Source organism: Hypanus sabinus, chromosome 12 (assembly GCF_030144855.1).
Source record: "Hypanus sabinus isolate sHypSab1 chromosome 12, sHypSab1.hap1, whole genome shotgun sequence".
In the NCBI taxonomy this organism is placed as follows: domain Eukaryota; kingdom Metazoa; phylum Chordata; class Chondrichthyes; order Myliobatiformes; family Dasyatidae; genus Hypanus; species Hypanus sabinus.
This window is the reverse complement of record NC_082717.1, coordinates 68,654,773-68,678,376: the sequence shown is the minus strand read 5'-3', so window position 1 is coordinate 68,678,376 and position 23,604 is coordinate 68,654,773. Positions and strand designations below refer to the sequence as shown.

The following is a 23,604-nucleotide window of genomic DNA, read 5'->3' as shown; positions in this document are numbered from 1 at the left end:
GAAAGCATTTTGTCTAAATGCGTAACAGCTTGGTATTGTAACTGCTCTGCACGGTAACAACAAAAAACTGCAGAGCTGAGTCTGAAGTTCAGCACATTGTGTGAATCAGCCTCCCCTCGGTGAACTCTGCCTGTACTTCTCACTGCCTCACTAAAGCAGCCAGTATAGTGGCAGATCCCACTCATCCTGGCATTCTTTCTTTTCCACTCCCCAGTGAGCAGAAGATACAAGAGCCTGAAATCATGTACCATCAAGCTCAAGAGCAGCTTCTATCCCACTGTCATCAGATTCTTCAACAGAGCTCTTGTACGATAATATGGACTTCGGGTCTCATAATCTACCTGGTCATGACCTTGCACTTTATTGTTTACCTGCACTTTACTTCTTCAGTAGCTTTTATACCTCATTCTGTTATTATTTTAACTCGCATTGATGAGTACTTCTTGCAAAGTCAATCAATTAAGTAGAGTGAAGTTGATCAGACAAGCTAAAATTCACAGAGCATCAGCACCCCTGTCACTGAGGAGGTCAGCACAGAAAACAACCTACCAACCAACACTTCTAAAGGAGGGAAAGATCAAAGGGCATAGACCACTCATGAAGTGGCCCAAAACTGCTGAACAGAGTGGGAAATCATCAACAACTTGATGAAAATTTTGGAGCAATTAAAAGAAACAGCAGAAAAGAAGCTGGATGCAATGGGAGTCACTTTCTATTGCTACGAGGAAGAGTGGATTGGAGCCAGTGCAATAAAGAGTGGAAAGACATCATCACCACCAATAAAATCCAGCAGAAAGGAGATTGAGTGACTGGTTCAAGAAATAAGACAGCTGAGGAAACAGTGGAAGAAAGCCCCAGATAGTGAGAGGGACAGTCTCAACCAACTTCAAGTGGATATTAAGAGCTGGCTGACAAAATTGTGAATCTAAAGAAGCTGCACAGAAAGAAAGAAAGATCAAACAAGAACACATTTCTACAAAGACCCCTTTACGTTCATTAGAGGTCTCTTCACACCAGAAAAAAAGTGGAACTTTGTAAAAAGTTCCTGGAAAAAAAAGGAACTGGAAGAGCACCTGGAAAAGATTCACACCAACTTGAAAAGGCAGAAACATATGATCATTTCATCTGACATCCTGCCAATTCAGCCTCCCCTCCCCACCTAGATTTTGACCCTCTAAAATGGAGAAAAGTGGAGAAGGGATTACGATGGGCAAGGGCGGCATCTTCTCCCAGGCCAAGTGGAGTACCATACAGGCTTTATAAGAATGCATTGGACTTCTTGCAGTTTCTCTGGTGAGTCATGAGGGCAACGTGGCAACAGCGAATAATACCCAAAGCATGGCAAAGCACTGTCCTGATTCCAAACGAAAAGGATGCAGAAAACATCAGTCAGTTTTGTCTTATTTACCTTCTGAACAGCGAGGGGAGAACCTTCTTCCCTGTAACAGCAGATGGGCTGGCCACCTACCTGGACAGAAACGAATACATTGATACATCTGTACAGAAAGCAGGAATTCCAGGGTTCTCCAGGTGTTGGAACATACAAACATGATATGGCATCAGATCCAAGCAGCTAGGAAGGAGAAAGGAGATCTCTATGTGATCTTCTTAGACCTCGCCAAAGCATTCAGCTCACTTCCCCATACACTCCCCTGGGGAGCATTGGACTTTTTCCAGATACCAGAGCATTCACAATGCTGGTGAAGTTGTACCTTCAAGACCTGCAATTGTGCTTCACAACAGCAGATTTTACCACAACATGGCAGAGACTAGAATTAGACATTATGGCCTCCTCACCTTCATAATGGCCATGGAGGTCATTATCACAGCTTCAATATGAGTGGTAGGTGGTGAAAGAACAAGTACTAGACTTTGTCTTCCCCAATTAAGGTGTAGAAGGACGATATAACAACATTGACCACTACTGCAGCATGCATCAAGCGAATACTTGGAAAGCTGCAGGAAAGCATCAAGTGCGCTAGAATGAAAATCAAACCCAGTAAGTCATGAAGTATCTCCACAGTCAAGGGAATGCTGAAAGACAAAGTTCTTCAAAGGTGATGATCCAATTCTAAGAGTGTCTGAACAGCCTGTCAAAAGCCTGGGTAGATGGTACCACGTCAGCCTCACGGACAAAGAGAAGGTGCAGCAACTAAAGCAACACATCATCAGCAGCCTGGATAACATTGACAAGACCACGTTGCCTGGAAAACTGAAGCTCTGGTGCTTATAGTTTAGACTCCTACCCTGGGTGATGTAGCCACTCACTGTCTACGAGGTCCCACTAACAACCGTGAAGAAGCTCAAACCATCACATCGTTCGTAAAGAAGTGGCTCAATGCCCCAAGGTGCATTAGTCTCCATAGTACAGGGTCCTTAAACTACCCTTCACTGGCCTTACAGAGGAATTCAAATGTTCCAAGATGCATCTACAGATACCACTCAAAGACTCTCATGCCAAGACCATTAGTAACACTACAAGGACCTTAGTAACTAGGCAGAAATGGACTCCAGCTGATGCAGTGCAGCAAGCAACATAGAGACATTGGTCTGGCAGCAACTGGACCCAACCCGCACACTGCCACCATTCCAGAGCGAAGGAAGATGGTTGCAGAGGAAGTACAGTGACAGGAAGAGTGAGACAAAGGCTGTCTCCCTGGCTAAGCAGGAACAATGGATGCAGTGGAAAAGCATTGAGAAGAGGAAAATCAGCTGAAAGGACATACGAGATGGAAGTAACTCAGAGTTACATATGGCGTGCTTCCCTCACAAAAATACATCCTCCAGTGCTTTGGTGAGGACCCAACTTGTGCCCTGTGCCTGATTCCAGCAACCCTCAGCATTTCTTGGCAAGCTGCAAATCCAGCCTCACACAAGGCAGATACATGAGGTGTCAAAATCAGGTCTTAAGGAGTCTGGCAGCGGCAATTGAGACCAACCAAGAGGATAGCAACCAACTCCTTGCCACCTAGAACGACCAATGCTCTGAAACCAGCAGCATTCATCCTGGAAGGAGGAAAAAGACCAACTAATCTCCCTCCTAAGCCAAAATCATGAAAGACGAACACAGCCATTGGCTGAAAAATGCTAATGGATGTCAATAAACAACTCACCTTTTTGCTACCATCAGTTTTAGGCCTGAGTTGGTTCTTTGGTCCTATTCATTACAGATTATCTACATCATAGAACTCACAGTCCCATGGGAGGATTCAGTGGCTGAAGCATATGTGCAAGGAACTATGCTATACATATCTAGCAGCTGAAGCTCAGCAACGCGGCTAGAAAACCAGTTTGTCCTCTGGACGTGAGTTTTGGGGAATTATAGCCACATTCATCATCAAATTGCTGAAGGAGCTAGGTTCCATGGTCAGACTCTATGGCAAGCCATCAGAGCCACTTCAGAGGCAAAGAAAAGAAGCAGTCAATGGCTTTGGATCAAGTGAAGAGACCTCTCCAGGGCTCCTAGAAAGCATCAAGAGAATGGAAGGACACAACAAGAGCTGACTCTGGAACACCAAGGAGGATGCCCATTTGAAAACCACTGCGTGCCAATGCTGCGCCAATCCCAACATCAAGGCAGTCTCAAACAGGTGCTCATGACCCACTGGCACAGGGGATATCAACATCTTATCCCGTGTTTCTTGATTTTACCTTATTCTAGTTCAATGCACTGAGTAATGATTTGACCTGTATGAACAATGTGCAAGACAAGCCTTTCATTGTATCTTGGTACATGTGACAATAATAAACTAATGCCAGTAAAATGCAGAAAAATCTATTTGCAACCCCTCGGCAAATGATGTTGCCCAAGCCTGCACAAAGCAAGACCTAGACAGCATTTAGGTTCAAAGGTTCATTTTATTATCAAAATCTGTATGCAGTATACAACTTTGAGATTCGTCTTCTCCAGATAGCCACAAAACAAAGAAAAATATCAATACCCCACACGAAAAACTAACAAGTCATGGAAAAGTACAGCAACAAGAGCACCCCCCCATGCCGAAAAACAAATTGTGCAACTGGAAGAAAATCAAACCCAACCTCCCCGCACAAAAAAACTTACAAATCGTGCCAAAATTAAATCGCAACTAGAAAGAACAGGCAAATAACACAGGATATAAAAGACATAAAATTGAAGAGAGGTCTATCCAATCCATAAATCACAGAATTTCAGTAACATCCTCTAACAGCCTCGAAAGAGGCAGACGACTCGAATTCAGAGGCAGAGCAGCGAGAGAGATAGGCTGTCACACACAGTCACCTTATCTGCTAGCAGCAAGTGATAGGCAGCTACACACAGATATCTTACCTGGCAGCAGCAAGCGATACTTAGACTCTTACAGACTCCTTACCCAGCTGAGATCCGTCACTGCATAGCAAAAGGCAGGCAGTTGGCGCTGAATACTCACAGACCTTCTGCATTTGATTTGATGTTTCAATCCTCCCCAACACTTTAATTGGCAATTAACGGATGCTTCAGTTGGTGAAATGGAGTCGATCATGTGCTGCAAGCTTCGCCTTGAGGCCTGCACCACTTTCCTGGAATTTTCTCAGAGACAGCAGAGTGCAAGATCACTCAATCAATCTCCAAACTGTAAATCACAGGCTCCAACAGCTCCAGAAATTCATTTATATAAAAAAACACATACAAGAAGTGGAATAAGCAGTATCTTAGACTATCTGATAGACGTCGCTCAAGGAATTCGGGTTCCCTTCGCCATCTTGACCAGGAGGTACGAGCAAATAAGTGCTTGTACCAAGCAATAACTGGCTTCAACACTTAAATAGTATCACCATCACTAGCTCCACTTGCATCAGCATCTTTTGTGGTGAGGGGTCACCAGTCAGAATTCCAACATAAATATTGTTTCAACAAGAGCAGATCAGAGGCTGGGTTGCTGCTGCAATTGATTTGCCTGATTCAAAACTTTTCCAGCATCTACAAGTCTGTCAAGTGTACAGCAGAATATTTTCCACTTGTCAAAATGAGCAACCAATCAGCCACCCTGCACATTTATTCTGTCCATTCTGATGCAGTGGCTGCACCATCTACAAATGCAGACACTTATCTAGGCCGATCTGAAAGAACTGCCAGAACTTGAGATGAAGCTCATGGCAACATCACCATTTGCAGTTTCCCGTCCATGGTGCAAATTATCATTTTGAAATATATTCCCAGTCCATCATTATTGCTGTATCTGAAAATCCTGAAACTTTCTATCTAACAGTACTCTGGGAGTACCTTCTCAAGAAGGAATACAATTATTTAAGGCAATGGCTCAGAAGACTTCTAAGGTAGGAAATGCTTGCTGTGAGACAACCTTCCAATTCCACCCCTCAAGAAAAATAAGAATTCAATATTTCATTAATAATGCCTTTGTTAATATCTACAGCAGAATTTGCTTTAAAATAAAATACCACAATAAGTCTCAAGTTGTTAACTTCAAATACAGATTTCCCCCGCCATCCGATGGTAGAGTGCTCCTATGAAATGGTTTGTAAGCCGGAATGTCGTAAAGAAGCAATTACCACTTATTTATATGGGAAAAATTTGTGAGCGTTCGCACACCCAAAAAATAACCTAACAAATCATGCCAAATAACACATAAAACCTAAAACAACAGTAACATATAGTAAAAGCAGGAATGATACTATAAATACACAGCCTACATAAAGTGGAAATACTTTTCTGCAATCAAGCACTATCCACCGTAGCGAAAATCTCATGCAAGCTCTCTCGGCAGAAGCACTCTCTCCAGTAACCTTTAAGCTATGAAGCTGCCAAATCAAACCAAATAACAAATCATACCAAATAATACATAAAATTACACAGCCTATATAAAGTAGAAATAATGTATGTACAGTGTAGTTTCACTTACCAGAATCGGGAAGACAGCAAGCACACTGATGAAGGTGTGTTAGCCTGAGTCACCGGAGGTTGGGGTGGTGGGAGGTAGAGGAGACTGGGGTGTCATCTCATTGTCATCTGTTTCCATTAGGGCAGGCAGGTCACCTTCTTCCATGTCTGCCTGCATCGATGGCGAAGGTCGAGGTTCGTCGTCTGCTATGGCTGGTGTGGAAGGCTTGAAAAACGACAGTATGCTTGATTCCTCATGCATTTTTCTATCATACAGTTCTTTGTAAGCACTCAAACCATCCTGCAAATATGCCCTAAAGCTACGTACCCTTTCAAAATTATAGTCATACTTTTCTGCAATCATTGCAGCGTTGTCAATCACAGCAAAAATCTCACGCAACTGCTTCATGTTGAGTTCCTGGACGACTTCACTTTGGGGCTGTTAGCTACTGTGTTCGGTTTCGATTGTTATCCTTTCCTCTTGCAATTGTATCTGTCAGTTCTTGGTCATGGGATGCCAAAACCTCTTCAACATCATCTTCGTCAACTTCCACAAACCCAGTCTCCTTAGCCAAACACACTATTGCCATATTTATCATCGATGGTTTGAAGCCTTTAAAATCGTTCACTGCTCGGGACATAGTTTCCTCCAAACGACATTTCTCATCGAGAGCATCTCCAACGTTGGCGATTGACAATTTTATATTGTACTGTTTCCAGGTCTCTCGCAAAGATGCTTCGGAGTTGCCCTCTCTGTCAATGGTACTTACAATAAAATCACATCACATTTCACGTATAGTAAGCCTTGATTGTGGCTATTAGGCCTTGGTCGCACGGCTGCAGCAACAATGTCGTATTCGGTGGTAAGAATGCAACACGAATGTTACTGCCATACTCTGTAATGCCAGGTGGATGAGCAGCACAATTATCGACAAAATCAAGACACCTATTATCGAGGTTATTTTCTCTACAGTATTTTTCAACAAAAGGACTAACATATCTACTCATGTACTCAGAAAAAAAACACTTGGATATTCCAACCACTTGAATGTGAACGGAACACAACGGGAAGTGTTTTCTTTATCAATGCCTTTAAGTGCCCTCGCATTTTCTGAATGGTACACCAGTAGAGGCTTAAGGACAGCAACACCAGTGACGTTAATAATAGGCGTTAGGGTAAACCTGTGTTACGAAGGATGAACAACTCTGATGGGCAGAAGGGTACAGAGTTGCCCATGTCCCCCTCCCCTGGGAGAATCACAAACTGTTACTGTTACCACGATGCTCATGAAAGAGAATAAGAGAGAGACACAGATAAGAGGAAAACAAGTTGGAACATCTGCTGCTGATAAGAGAAAGGAGAGGAGCCATTGATTTACTGTTATGTCTTTTGGAGAGGGCTGTTTACTTGGTACCATTCTATTCATTAAAATTCCTCAGTGGACAGCCGGAGTGGGCTGGTTTGATGGGCTAAGCCATTCAAAACTGATTGACACCTGAGACCCCGTGAGTAGGGATAAAAGTGAGGTCTGGGGAGACACCCCTCAGACACACCAAGAGACACACTAGTGAGCACTGCTTAAGTGTTGGAACCCATGAGAAAAGTGTGGGGCATCGGAGACCGAACGAAGGATCGGTCAATTTTAACTCACAGTGTTTATAGCGAGGCCAGTGGGGGCTTGTGTGTGTGTCCACCCTTGCCTGGGTGATGAGTCCACCATAGAAGAACAGTCTAGCTAAAGGACAGAGGGGTCATACCTGAATGGTCACAACAACACATCCACGGATCAAGAAAGTAAAGGAAGGTTTGAATGACTGTAGCTGTCACTCTCTCTCCAACAGTTACAACAAAAGAATCAACAACTACCTCAGCCTACATGAACTGAACTTTAGACTTTCCCATGATAATTCATTATCTCCTAGACAACGATAGAGCTTGTTTATTATTGATTATTATTATACCCACACTTTTAGGTTTAGTATTATCTGTATATTTGCATTGTTGATATTGATTTGTACATTTTACTAATAAACACTGTTTTGAAAATAGTTCTATCTTTGCTGGTAAGACACCCAGTTACGGGGTACGTAACAAATTGGGGCCTCGTCTTGAGATTTGATACCAGACTGGGGGGCCAGTGAATTGGGCTACAAGTCCATTATTTGTTCTGGTTGTGTGGGTAACCAGACGGGAAAGCAGCAAAGATGGATGTAGACGAATTTATAGAAAACCCGACTTTGAAGGCGCTAGAGAGTGCCAAAAAGACAAGACTTGGTGAATATTGTGAAAGGTTTAAATCTCACAGAGGTGAAGTTGTCAATGAAAAAGTGGGAGATACAGAGGGCCATAGCCCAGTATTATATATCCAAGGATGTGTTCACGCCGGGGGTATTGGAACTTATCCCTGAAACCAGCTGTTGGGGTGGTTCAGTTAGAGTTGGAAAAATTAAGGTTGGACGCAGAACAGAAGAAAAGGGAGTATGAGCTCCAGCTAAAGGAGAAAGAGAAACAGAGGGAGCATGAACTTAGGTTAAAACAGCTGGAAGCAGAGGAGGAAGAAAGGAAAGCTGAAAGGAGGAAAGAGGAAGCTGAAAGGTGGATGGAGATGTAGGAAAGGGAAAAGGGGAGGGGTAGGCAGCATGCGCTGGACATGGAGAGGTTAAAACAACAGGGAAAAGACCAAGAGGAAGGCTCAAGAGAGGAGAAGTTTAATGTTCGTAGGGAGTTTAGGTTAGTCCCTCCGTTCGAGGTGACGGATGTTGATAGTTACTTCCTGCATTTTGAAAAGGTGGCAGTGAATCAGAAGTCGCCCAGAGATCAGTGGGTGGCGTTGTTACAACATGCATTAAAAGGGAAGGCTCAACGGGCATATGTGGCATTGTGCAAGGACGAGTCTGAGGATTATGAGGAAATAAAGCAGGCTATCCTTCGGGCCTATGAGTTGGTACCTGAGGCATACAGACAGAAGTTCAGAGTTTAAAGAAACTGTGGAATCAGACATATCCAGAGTTTGCCTATGAAAAGGGTGTGCTCTTGGATCGTTGGTGTGCTGCAGAAAAGGTGGAGGAGGATTTCCATCGTCTGATTGAGGAATTTAAAGTTTGTGTTTCGGATAAAATCAGTTATGTATCTGAACGAGAAGCCGAATAAGTCTATATCGGAATTTGCTAGGTTCGCAGATGAATATGCCCTAACCCACAAGTCAAGGTTTTCTTCGAATAAGAGTTATCAGAAAGGCAGTAGGGACGGTAGAGAAAGTCCACCGGCTAAGGTAGAGAGTAGGCCGGGAGCTAGTGGAAAAGGTGAGGAGGAGGACAAGCAGGCTGGCAGGAAGGTTCCTGGCTTGACCTGTTATAATTGTGGAAAGGTTGGTCATATTGCATCTAAGTGCTTTGCTCCGAAGAAGGAGACAGGAAAAGGGAAAATGGCAGTCCCTACAGGGTGTATTGAGTCGATTAGCAAATCGACGAGGAAGGCAAAGGTAGACAGAGTACAAGAGGGGCGTGAGAAATTTACTTCAGAAGGGATGGTGTCTGTGAAAGAAGGAGAGACCCCAGTTCCTGTGAGAATCTGGAGAGATATTGGGGCTGATCAGTCATTGATCCTAAGTAAAGTGCTAGATTTTGGTCCTGAGACTGGAGAGGTAGTTTTAAGAGGTATAGGAAAAGGGACAGAAGCTGTGCCTTTGCATGGGATCATTATAAATTGTGACCTGGTATCTGGACCAGTCGAAGTAGGGGTGCGGTCAGAATTACCGAGAGACGGCGTAGACGTCCTTCTTGGTAATGATTTAGCAGGTGATGACGTGTGTGCAGCAGTGAAATTAACGAGCAAACCTGTGAGGGCTGAGGACACGCCCCTGGATTCTAAGATCTATCCTGCATGCACGATCACTCGCAGCATGTCGAGAAAGGCAGCTGAGAAAGAGGACAGTTTAAGTGAGTCCAGTGTTGATTTGGCTGAGACGTTTTTAGCAACCCTGTACCAAGAGGGGTTAGGGGATGCTGAAGCGGAGAATAGGGAGGTGAAAGAGAGTAAAGGAGAGGAGGTAGACCTATCCTTAGTCAGGAGGGACTTTATAGAGGCACAGAGTAAAGATGAGAAACAGATAAGGCAGTTAGAAGGTCCAGGGTTAGATATGGATGATCTGTCTGGCTTGACAGAGCAGTTTGAAGAAGATGAAAATTTTAAATGTGTTCCCAATAATGATATAAGGGCAGTCCTAGATGAAAAGGATGCCATTACCTTGAAGGAGTCTGCTGGGTTAGCAGATGAAGTTGTTTTAACCCGCAAGGTTGAGTTTACTCTGGATGGGAATTGCCCAGAGAGTAACTGGGAGGATCAGGGGAACTTAGAATTTGAAAAAGGGACTGGTATGGAAAGCCTGGAAGAGGTAGATGTCCCGTTTGAGTGTGTTCAAGATGTGGATGCACATGATACTGAACCTAGTATTGAAACTCAGGAAAAGTCTGAGGTATCTGATTTAGTTGAAAAGGAGTGCAGTCCTTTTGGGTCAGATGGACTTGGTTCAGTAAAGAAAGGGTTAATCTTGGTACCAGTGGAGAGTGAGAATTCTCAGTTGTTTGTGTTAGAAGGTGTGTTAAAAGTTAGTGAGGAGATGAAAGGTGGTGATGTGAATATTATTGAAGGAGAAGGGAAAGGTGTTGTTCCTAAATTGAATAAAGAAAATTTAAAGTCTGAATTGGTTTTAGAAGCAGTAACCAGGCTGAAAGAACAATGGCTTGTTAACAAGGTGCCTGTGAATCAATTACAGTTTGTTTTGGAATTTAAAGGTAAACAACTCGCTGATGTTATTAAAGGAAGTAACAATATAATCGCTAAGTGGTTATCAAGATGCTAAGTTGAAGGTATATCTGTATTGCTTTGTTGTTAAAAACACTTCTGTATTTTTGCTAAACTCTGTAATCCTGTAAGACGCTGTACTAGTTAATTTTACCCTTTGGTGAAAATTCCTAGAAGGATTGGGGTGTTACGAAGGATGAACAACTCTGATGGGCAGAAGGGTACAGAGTTGCCCATATCCCCCTCCCCTGGGAGAATCACAAACTGTTACTGTTACCATGCTGCTCATGAGAGAGAATGAGAGAGAGACACACAGATAAGAGGAAAACAAGTTGGAACATCTGCTGCTGATAAGAGAGAGAAGAGGAGCCATTGATTTACTGTTATTTGGAGAGGGCTGTTTACTTGGTACCATTCTGTTCATTAAAATTCCTCAGTGGACAGCCGGAGTGGGCTGCTTTGATGGGCTAAGCCATTCAAAACTGATTGACACCTGAGACCCTGTGATTAGGGATAAAAGTGAGGTCAATAGATAATAGACAATAGGTGCAGAAGTAGACCATTCGGCCCCTCGAGTCTGCACCGCCATTCTGAGATCATGGCTGATCATTCACTATCAATACCCAGTCCCTGCCTTGTCCCCATATCCCTTGATTCCCCTATCCATCAGATATCTATCTAGCTCCTTCTTGAAAGCATCCAGAGAATTGGCCTCCACCGTCTTCTGAGGCAGTGCATTCCACACCTCCACAACTCTCTGGGAGAAGAAGTTCTTCCTCAACTCTGTTTTAAATAACTGACCTCTTATTCTCAATCCATGCCCTCTGGTACTGGACTCTCCCAACATCTGGAACATATTTCCTGCCTCAATCCTATCAAATCCTTTAATTATCTTAAACTTTTCAATCAGATCCCTTCTCAATCTCCTCAATTCCAGTGTGTACAAGCCCAATCTCTCCAATCTCTCTGCGTAAGACAGCCCTGCCATCCCAGGAATCAACCTAGTGAATCTACACTGCACTTCCTCAATTGCCAGAATGTCCTTCCTCAAACCTGGAGACCAAAACTGTACACAATATTCCAGGTGTGGTCTCACCAGGGCCCTGTACAAATGCAAAAGGACATCCTTGCTCTTGTACTCAATTCCCCTTGTAATAAAGGCCAACATTCCATTTGCCCTCTTCACTGCCTGTTGCACTTGCTCATTCACCTTCATTGACTGATGAACTAGGACTCCTAGATCTCTTTGCATTTCTCCCTTACCTAACTCTACACCGTTCAGACAATACTCTGCCCTCTTGTTCCTGCTTCCAAAGTGGATAACTTCACATTTATTCACATTGAATGACATCTGCCAAGTATCTGCCCACTCACCCAGCCTATCCAAGTCTCCCTGTATTCTCCTAACGTCCTCTTCGCATGTCACACTGCCACCCAGTTTAGTATCGTCAGCAAACTTGCTGATATAGTTTTCAATGCCCTCATCTAAATCGTTGACATAAATCGTAAAGAGCTGTGGTCCCAATACAGAGCCCTGTGGTACCCCACTAGTCACCTCCAGCCAGTCCGAGAAACACCCATTCACTGCTACCCTTTGCTTTCTATCTGCCAACCAGTTTTCTATCCATGTTAAATAGAATAGGGGTCTGGGGAGACACCCCTCAGATGCACCAAGAGACACACTAGTGAGCACTGCTTAAGTGTTGGAACCCACGAGAAAAGTGTGGGGCATCGGACACCGAACGAAGGATCTGTCAATTTTAACACACAGTGTTTATAGCGAGGCCAGTGGGGGCTTGTGTGTGTGTCTACCCTTGCCTGGGTGACAAGTCCACCATAGAAGAACAGTCTAGCTAAAGGACAGAGGGGTCATACCTGAATGGCCACAACAACACATCCACAGATCAAGAAAGTAAAGGAAAGTTTGAATGACTGTAGCTGTCACTGTTTGCTCGCTCTCTCTCTCTCTCTCTCCCCAACAGTTACAACAAAAGAATCAACAACTACCTCAGCCTACATGAACTGAACTGAACTTTAGACTTTCCCATGATAATTCATTATTCCCTAGACAACGATAGAGCTTGCTTATTATTATTATTATTATTATACCCACACTTTTAGGTTTAGTATTGCTAATGTGTATTATCTGTATATTTGTATTGTTGATATTGATTTGTATATTTTACTAATAAACACTGTTTTGAAAATAGTACCAGACTCCAACGGATACTTCTATCTTTGCTGGTAAGACACCCAGTTACTGGGTACGTAACACCTGTCCTTCGATGCCTTGTGTCCCTTAGCCTGCTTTTCTTCTATCAAAATAAATGTCCTGCTCGGCAATTTTTCCAATAAATTGCAGTTTCATCACAGTTCAACACTTGCTTATACGAATAGCCACCTACTGTAATTATTTTCTTCAGTTCTGCTGGCAACTTTTCAGAAGCTTCAGTATCAGCCAAAGCACTCTCTCCAGTAAACGTTAAACTATGAAGCTGCCCTCGCTTCAGAAACCGATCAAACCACCCATGACTGCCTTTAGATTCCACTTTCGCAACACTTTAATCACCATTGTCCAGTGCTTTCTGTTTCAGCTTATTAAAAAGACTGATTTCTCCTTAAGTATAACTTACTCACGCTTTGTACACCCATCAACCCACTCAAGCAACAGACTTTCCATTTTATCCAGAACCAATAGTAACATCGGCAGCTTTCAAAAGTCTTTCTCTCTGCGTGTAAATAGTGTGAACAGTGGACGCAGGCAAGTTCAACGCGTGGACACTGTCCTTACTTAGTTCACCACAATCGAAGTGCTTAATTATGTCTAGTTTTACGCTAAATGTAACACCCTTATGAGCTCTTTTAGGCCTTTCCAATACCTTTAAACTCATCTTGCTAATGGATGCACAAAATAAATCAACATACAGTAAAGCACAGATGCTCACAGGCACGTGTATAAGCAATGGTGGCTAGAATGCAGTTCTGGGGGAGGAGCGTGCGCTGCTTTTTTTATTAACAGTGAAAACGCCTTCTGTTAATGAAAACAGGGAACTAATGTAGGTCTTTCATAACAGTGAGGTGTCGTAAAGCGAACGTTTGAAAAACAGGAGCCATCTGTACTGTAAAATTGTACATACCTTGAATTATTTGCTTTGATTCTTTCTCGAAAAGAAACAGCAGGGCTGCACTGGATTGCCTCTTCTCCTAGCCAGATATTCAAAGGTACTTCAGAAGATCTCTGATTATGCCAAACACAAGGCTGATTATTGATATTTCACTTAAATAATAATATTAAGCAATTAAAGCACTCAAATATTAATTCCACTTAGGAGCCACTCTTGCTAATGGCAAAATGCCTTAAGAAATAATTTAAGGTCACAAAATTCTACAAGTAATTATTTTGGGCAGCGTGTGTGGATGCAGAAACATGAGTTAATGTTTCAGGATAGAACTGAAAATTGAAGATACAAAAGGTTTTACCATTTTATAGCTCTGATGAAAAGTGATGAAATATTTATTCTGCTCATCAATATACTGCCTGTGCTACTGGGCATTCTCAGCATTATATTTTGAGAATTTGTATGATACTGACTTTATGCTTCTTTGTCTCATCTATTTACCTTTTTATTTACAAACACGCATAAAAAAAATGTTTTTTGAGACATACTGAAGTACACATTCTCAGCTGCACAACTTTTTAATCAAATGCCATATTAGCTTATTTAATAACTATCGGTAGCCTGTGCGTTCATTGGTAAAATGACAAATTTAAAACAAGCAATTAAAGTTTCTATTTTAAAATAGGTTGCTGATAATATCTAACTTTAATGAATTAACTTGTTAAAAATACACCAACATTCTCTCTAGCTCATTCTATGGATGATTAAAAATCACCAGCAACCACTGGACACTAATCATTCAATATCTCTATAACTATGTTCAAAATTATTGAAGGACTTCAGAAGGCACATGTGGTAAAATAGCTTGCATGAACCTAAAATTAAGAATCAAAAAATATGAGTCATCATATACATTCCAGAGAATTCCACAAAAAGTTCTTTAACCAGAGAATGATAGTATTTGATCAAAATGAGAATTTAATAGATTATGTTGATAGACAGACTGAAATACAGCATTATGAAGATGGTGTGCAGCACAATGCTGACATAAACCAGAAGGACTGAATGGCTAATTTCTATTCACCGAGTCTAAAAATTAAAAAAAAAGTGCAAATTTTGAATGTGTTAATTTCATATTTACTCTATCACTTTGAAAACAGCTAAGGGGTCCTAGATTGTTACCTGAGGAGCAATACGGTTAACTATATCGGATATTTCTACCACATGTGGACAAGTTCCAGATGACTTCTTTCCATTACCTGTAAGAGAAGGTGAGAGGCTAAATTAACTTAATATAGCATTCTATAAAAATATTCAGCTTCAATAAAAATTGACACCATTCATTTTTAAGGAAATAACTACTAGTTACTTTTTTCAAGCAATTTAATAGTTGGTTTTTCTGTTTTCCAAAGTTTTAGAAATAGGCCTGATTTTTAATTTGAATGCCTTGATATTATACAATATGTTATATGGAGGCAAATGCTTCATAGCTCAGTACTGCTAGCAAGTATTTCAGCAGATGAGTTAATCAATTCAAAAAAAAACAATGTAAGACAATGGTTTTACATTGTACAAATAATGAACAAACATTTCCAGCCTGAAATGGAATGTCATATTAGCATCTTCCTTTTCTCAGTAAAGCTTGCTAATAGCTAACAACAAAAACAGTTTAAAATGCATGCAATAAATTCTAGCCAGCTTAATGTTAATAATTAAAATATAAGAATAATTTTAACATTTATATTGCACAATTTTTGGTATTTAATAAGACAGATATTAAGATATGGTGAGCAACTTGGGCAGATTTGTTATGATGAATGATCCAAAATATACAAATGCTGAAACTGGAGCCAATTAGGAGTAGGAAGCTGGACAATGAGAAAAAAAAGGTTTTTAAAAAACTGAGCAAATGCACAAATTGATAAAAAGGAACAACAATGAGAAAAGGAAATGCAGCATTTCTTAAGTCTAAATCATTCAATTGATAACTTGCTACGTTACCCAATTTAAATGTGGTAGGTGAGTGCTGATCCCAATAAATATCCTGCTGCAACTCCGAATCGTTGACTGGAGATTCTTGATTGGCAGTGAAATGTTGCTTTCTAAATATCCTCTTGGGTGTTTTATATGACAATATTTCTGGAAGATGAAATATTACTGGATTTGAATATCACAAATAAATATTCTTAGGAGGTTATGTCTTTCCAACTCAGACAATACCGCACAAATACAAGATATAAAACAAATCCCTTGAAGGGAATTATTTTGAACTACAGATTAACAAAGTAGCATCTGAAATAAATAAGTACTCTACTTTTCTTTACAAGTCTTTCTTACTGTGGTGGATTTAGTTAATTCTTAACTGATGTTAAACAAATAGAAATAAAAATAACGGTAGCTTTATGGAATGAGCTGTCAAAGGAAGTTGTAAAGGGGGATACAATTACAACAATTAAAAGATAGTTACAACACACACAAAATGCTGGTGGAACACAGCATTTTGTGTGCCAGCATCTGCAGATTTCCTCGTGTTTGCTCTTTAAGATAGTGAGGCTGGTATACATTCAGGAAAGTTTTAGATGGACAAACACACATAAGTGGAACAAACAACCATAAACAACTTGGTCTGCTTGGACAAGTTGGGTTGAGGGACCTTTTTCAATGCTACATAGTCATAGAATTATGATACTATTGCCAAATACTGCCCCAGTATTAACCAGGCAAGGATTATTATGTTACTGCTCCTCACCCATACTTACTGGCCATTGCAAGGGAGAGGTCTATCCTGCACATAGTCCCTCTCTCACCAGCTGTGTCCATTACAGTTCAAGTATATGGTCTAGTATACAAAACTGATGTATTGCTGGGAGGAATTTAGCAAGTGGGCAGTCACTCTTATGGACAGGAATTGTAGTTCTAATACCAGCATAGTGCAGGAAAAGTGATTAGGGAGAAAGAGGAGATGGCCCTATCATCTCGACATTCCTATGCTTGAAATTCTAAATAATTCTTTCCAAATCCTATTTTAAAGATCAAGTTCAACTGTCATTTAACTATACACATGAATACAGCCAAACAAAACAGCAACCCTCCCGTGCAAATCACAATAAACAGTAGTCACATGCAGCACAAGATACACATAGCACATATAATTATGATAGAAATGAAAATGTATAGTCCAAAAAAATACTATAAGCAAAATTCCTGATAGTCATGGCCTGTAGTTTGATGATGATTAGGATGTTGTCCTGGAGCCAAGTTTCTGTAAGAACAAGGATACAGCAGTCCTGATCATGCCTGAGTGCAGCTGAAGAGGAATGCAATCCAGCTTGCCTTCCACCTACAAACACTACAGGGCAGCACCCAACCCAGTAAGAACTTCAATGTGTCCGCTGCATCCCTGCTCTCTCCCATATTGCCTTCAGCATCTCCTCCCCTGGGCAACTGAACCAGACAACCCTGTGACACGAGGGCCTAGTCTGTGCAACAACCAAGGCTACGCAACTCCCTCAAGTACAGATAAAAGTATTAATAGAGGAATTACAGGCAACCAACTAATCCACATTTATTCCTCAGTCAACACCGACGTAACAGACTACATGAACATTACTACAAAGCTAAATGCAAGGCCTGACTGTGCCTAAACCAGCACCCACACTTATTTGCTTTAATTATGACCATACTCCTAAAAGATCCTAACTCTCTGCAAAACAGTTTGGTATGGCTTTGAAAGACATATTTTTTCTTTCCTTTAATTAGGATTATTTCCTTAACTTTCTGTGTTTACATCACTTCTTTATCCAGGTTGGATCTACTAAAGGCTTCAAATTACTCTTTCTTAACCCTTGCTCAATCATATGGTTATTTTTTTCCCTCCAGAGCATTAACAAATAAACTTAAAAGTTGGGAAAATTCTCAAAGTACTTTACTGAGGTAATTATCAAACAAAATTTGATATTGAGCCACTCATGAAATAATAGGCAATTTGCCCATTGACTCTGATCCACAGTTCAATAAAATCACAGCTGTGCTTCTATCCCAACACCAATTTCCTGTTCTGTCCTCCACCCTCTAGAAATCTGTTGATCTCAGTTTTGAATACAAATGGTGACCAAGGTCCTCTGGGGAAGAGAATTCTGAAGAGTCACCACACCACAAGTAAAAGCACTTCGCCTCATTTCAACTGTAAATGAAATAAGTGTAATCTTTTAATTTGAGGTTGTTACACCTAGTTTTAGAGTCCTCAGCTAGAGAAAACATTATCAATTTATCCAGCATTACTTCCCTCTTACAATATTGAAGCTGCTTTTCATGAATCAAAATCCTACAGAATAAGTGGCTTGCATTACTCAGTCTTACAGATCTGCCACTGGGGAACCTTAGCTGCACTCCCTCTTAATTTAATCCATCAGGTCCATGTCAGTTCCCAGCAAGTGGTAACCAGAACACTCACTATCTTCATAGCAATCAGTTTCCAAATACTAGAATAAGGATAATCAGGTATTTAGTATTTATAAAGCTCATTAACTTTTATATTAATATTTATTTACCAATACAATTTTCTCTTATCCCACAGATACAAGCTTTCCAGGATCGTTGGGAGATTTTCCTGAGCCGCCTTTTGTCAATAGAGACAGAGAATTTATCAATTTCTTTGCCATTTCCTTAACTGATTTTGTAAGTTCGCCTGTCCCTGTCAGCAGGGTACTCTTTTGCACTTTTGTTTGCCTTTCCCTTTTGGTATTTTTACAGTATTTCTCACTGATTTATCATCATATTCTGTTTCCCTTTCTTTAGCAAAGTCATAGTCATCACTTAGTGAACTCTAAAATGTTTTCAATTCTCAGATTCACTGCTTTTTTTTGGCAAACTTGTAAGGATTTTCCTAAGATTTACTAATATTCTTAATTTCTTCTGTGATCCGTGCTTAGATTATTTCCTACTGTGCCTTTGTGATTTAAAGAAATATATATTTCTAGAAAACTAGGCTTTTCTTTAATTGCCTGTCTACTTTCATGCCTTTTAAATGAATCAGAATCAGGTTTATTATCACTGGCATGTGCTGTGAAATTTGTTAACTTAGCAGCACCAGCAGTTCAATGCAATACATAATACAGAATAACAAGAAAAAAATAATAAGTAAATCAATTACAGTATACGTATATTGAATAGATTACAAATCGTGTAAAAAACAGAATATATATTTAAAAAGTGCCCCAATCTACCACAAGCAAGCATCCCATCAGATCTTCATATTTTCCTCACTTATAGTAAAAATACTGTTTTAAGAATAAATTATATAACTTTCAAATTAATAGAAAATTCTGTATCATGGTCACTCTTTCCTAAGTGTGCCTTTACAACAAAATAATGAATTAATACTTTCTTAATGCACTGTACAACAACTAAAATAACCTGCTTCTTAATTGACCTAGTTCAACTTACTGAATTAGAAATCCGTTCCATTCTTTTTCTATATAATTTTACTAAGTTGATTTGCTCAGTATAAACATACATTCAAGATCTCACAATTACTTTATTGGTAAATAAAGAGAACATACTTAATGCCTTAGTGGATTTAGAGGTAGATAAATCCCTAAACTGGGTGAGATTTATCCCAGTCTGTTACAGGGAAGAAAGGGAAGAGACTGTTAGGATTCTGGCTGACATTTTCAAATTTTTGAGGTACCTGAGCATTGGAGGAGAGCAAATATCTTTCACTCTTAAAGAAAGGCAACAGGGAAAAGATGGGTGACTGTAGACCTGTGAGCCCAACAGCAGTGGTAGAGAGGATACAGGAAAAAATACTAAGGGAAAGGATTAATAATCATTTAGAATAGCAGGTGCTTTAACAGTTACAGCTTTATGGGAAAGCAGCAAAGAGAAAACCACTGTTGAAAAAAAACTCACATGAAATCTCAGTTAGAGCTTGCCAGAAGCATGTGGGAGACTCTGAGGAAGGTTCTATAGTCTGATGAAGCCAAAATTGAGCCTTTTGGCCATAAGACTAAATGCTATACACATCATCAAAAACACACCATACCTACCATGAAGCATGGTGGTGGCTGCATCATGTTGTGGGGATGCTTCACTGCAGCATGCGCTTGGAAGGTAGAAGGTATAATGAATGCAGCAAAATACAGGGAAATCCTGGAGAAAAACCTGATGCAGTCTGCAAGAGAACTGCGACTTGAAAGAAGATTTGTTTTCCAGCAAGACAAAGACCCCAAGCATAAAGCCAAAGCTACATAGGAACAGCTTAAAAACAACAAAGTTAATATCCTGGAGTGGCCAAGTCAGATTCCAGACCTCAATCCAATTGAGTATTTGTGCACGGACTTGGAAAGGACTGTTTACTCACAATCCCCATGCAACCTAACAGAGCTTGAGCAGTTTTATAAAAACCAACAGGGATTGGATGTCTGGATTGCAGAGTCTGGATGTCCAATGCTGGTAGAGACCTATCCACACAGACTAAAGGCTGTAATTGTTGCCAAAGGTGTATTGACTAAATACTGACTTGAAGGAGGTGAATGCTTATGCAATCAATTGTTTTGTTTTATATTTGTAATTAATTTAAATCATTTTGTTGAGATCTGTTTTCACTTTGACATGAAAGTCTTTTTCTGCTGATCAGTGTCAAAAAAGCCAAATTTAATCCACCGTGACTCAATGTTGTAAACCAAAAAAAGAAAACTTTTTATAGGCACTCTACATGAATATCTTGTCTGTGGGCAGCAAGCTTACAGATGATATAAAGATTGACAGAGTTGTTGTAGTTTGGAAGCTAGTCTTCGACTGCAGAATGATACTGACGTGTTGATGAAATGGGTTGAAAAATGAGTTTAATCCAGACAAGTGTGAAGCAATGCAATTTTGGGAGCATTAATAAGGTTAGGCCAAAAGTGGGAGGGCCTTATAGATCATTAAAATCAGAAGTAATTTGGAGTACAAGTTTTTAGATCTTTGAAAGTGGCAACATAGATAGATATGTTTCAGAAGTTGTATAAGATCCCAATTAGTTGGCATGTTGAATACAAAAGCAGGGAGGTAAAATGTTGAAAGGTATATAAAGACAATTCTTCTCCATAACAAGACACAGATTGGGTATGGGGGAAAAGAGATTTACAGCGAATATGAAGGAGACTTTCTTCACCCAGGCAGTTACAAGTACCACCTGAATCTGGAGTTCTGACAGTATTTAAGTGTCCAGATGAGCAATGAATCACTTAGCCATAGTAGGCTATGTAGTACTATCAAGTACCACAAAAAGGGATTAATAGGAATGGGTACCCACTGGTCATCTTTACAAGTTGAGCCAAGCTGACTGTTTTAATGTAGGATTCTAATAAATAAATATCCTCATTAATTGCTTACCCTAAGTCATTGCTATTATTCAGAAGCATAGATACAACAGATATCAAAGATTGCTGAAACGTGCTTCTGCTTAACTTCACCCAGACTGATAATTCTATTCCACATTTTACCAATCCAAGAACCTTCATAACTAATCATTAAATCAGCTTGATCAAAAGTAGATTTTATGCAATGACAAACGGGCATACTTCAGTAGCTGGAGCGACAGCTGACAATGTTAAAGCAACTTTACATCTTAGATCAAAAGATCAGAACTGAAGGCATTTCAGATAATTAAGGGGTCAGAAGAGGGACCTGGAAGAGGGAGGGTCAGACCGTGTCGGGATTGAACAACCAAGGCAAGAATTTATTATCTAGTTTGGGAGTGGGAAGTCCAACAGCAGGGGTTTTGGTGCAAGTTAGGAACCAGGGCAGCAGAGGAAATGCAGTTGTTGGGAGGGTGTGAGCCATCTTCCTCCATCGGCAGAGAGATGGCAGAAGAGTAAGTGGCTGCAGCAGTCCCGCTGGTTAGTGGTAAGGAGGTGGTTAGTCTGGGAAAGGCGGAGAAGGGTTCCAAATGACAGCGTGCTTTCACCTTCAGCCGTCCCGGGCCTTGCTGCAGGCCTGCAGCTTCGGCTCAGCCTGTTGCCCCCGGTCCGGGGAGTGCGCCGGGCATTTCTTATGCCCGTGTCTTCGGGTGTGACCGGTGGGTTTGGGAGTGGCTCTAGCCTTCTCCTGCTGCTGCTGCTGCCGCCGCCGCCCGCCTCCCCTTTCATTCTTCACACCGGCGCTTGACACTGATTCCCCTCCGACATCTTTGTTCCGCCGACAGAAAACTGCCGCCCGGCCAGCTCGGCTTCTCCGATTGGTTGCGGCCGATCCCACTTCTCACGACGTCGGGCAGCGAGGGGTGGTGCTGTTGCTATGGCTACCAGTATCGCTGTCAATCAAATTGGATAGGCATTTGCCCGCATTTTTAAATCTCCGTCTTGCCATACAGAGGTGATAACAGAAGTTTCCGAAGTAAGGTATGAAAAGAAAGTAATTTGGAAACCGGGTCTATCCCTCTGTACTTACCTTCCCATTTAGAGTATTGTGTACAATTTTGATCTAACGTAAAGGTCCCGTTTGATATCAGAGGGAATACAGCAAAGATTCGCCTCACTGGTCCCTGCCATGACGGGTCTGTTTACTTGTAGAGAGTGAGAAGTCGTTGCCTCTGATCTGTAGAGTTTATGAGAATGAGAGGTGTCCTCATTGAAACACACAGAATTCTTCGATTATTTTGTGCATATTTATGCGGAGGATGTTTTCCCCTGCTGAGAACCCTAGAACTAGAGGTCACTTTTAATCCAAACCATTGTTTCAAAATAAGGGGCTGGCAATTTGGGACTGAAATGGGAGAAATATCTTTCTGAGGGTGTCAACTCCAGAACTTTCTACCCCAAAAGTTTTGGCTATTATACTGATTGGTTGTATTTGACTGGTTGATTGTATTTAAATATAATCTCTGTAGCTTTTTGACTCTTAATGAATCAAGTCATATGGGGATAGGGTAGGAATACAGTACTGAGGCTGATGATCAGCCAGTCTTGTTCAATGGCACAAAAGGCTTGAGAGGCTGAAAGGCCTACTCCTGATCCTTTTTTTTGCATTTTTTTAATTGGTACACATGAGCCAGGACCTCTGGAGAAAACTCATCTAGTCATCTTCAAAATTTTACCCTGACATCCCTTGCCCATATGAAGGGATAAGGAAAATCTCAGTGTAATGCTTTACAGCTTAATAGGGCGTGCTTGACAACCTGGCAACTTGTTCACATCCACCAGAATATCAGTTTATGTCATCTATATACCTGCCTTTAGTGGGGTTGTCAACATAAAAGACTTGGTCTCACAGACCTGTGGGCCCTTCATTAAGTCACAGCAGAAAACTGTGATGTGTGGAAGTACATGGACACAGGGTATCCTTTAATTATTAAAATGTGTATTATCTGCCCTGCTGAAGGGATTAAGGTTAGCTTTATTTGTCACCGGTACATTGAAATATACAGTGAAATGCATTGTTTGTATCAAATCAAATCAGTGAAGTTTCCGCTGGGTAATCCACATGTTTCACCATGCTGCCAGTCCCAAAATAGCATGCCCACGACGTGTTTAACTCTGGTCATTGGGATGTGGGAGGAAACCCAATCAGTCACAGGAAGAAAACACAAGCTCCTTATAGACAGTGGCAGGAATCGAACAATCAATTTTTACAGCTGGTCCTATAAAGCATTGTGCTAACCACTACACTTGAGTATGAGGTATACATTTATCTGATATCCTCTGTATTGTCTTCATTTCTCTCAACTGTTATATCTAAAAGTTACACTGAGGCCATTCTATCCAATATTGTTTGCCATTACTCAAAAGAACTTTCACCCACCCAGCTATACTTTATCTTAAGGAATTGTAAACTAAGAACCT

General features: G+C 40.9%; 1 protein-coding gene across 2 annotated transcripts in view; it reads right to left on the bottom strand.

Moving 5' to 3' along the window:
• Window positions 1–21,976, bottom strand: part of etaa1a (ETAA1 activator of ATR kinase a) — a 36,931-nt gene extending 14,955 nt beyond the window's left edge. The window contains exons 1-4 of one of the 2 annotated variants that reach the window (XM_059986169.1): window positions 21,732–21,976; window positions 15,782–15,919; window positions 14,963–15,039; window positions 13,799–13,899 (exon numbers count right to left, since the gene is read on the bottom strand). In XM_059986169.1, coding sequence (XP_059842152.1) covers window positions 13,799–13,899; window positions 14,963–15,039; window positions 15,782–15,919; window positions 21,732–21,912 — 497 coding nt within the window. In that variant the 5' untranslated portion in view covers window positions 21,913–21,976. Of the gene's footprint in view, window positions 1–5,879; window positions 6,093–13,798; window positions 13,900–14,962; window positions 15,040–15,781; window positions 15,920–21,731 lie in introns of those variants that run through there. The other variant, XM_059986170.1, reaches the window with a different exon arrangement.
• Between the last annotated feature and the right edge of the window lie 1,628 nt (window positions 21,977–23,604).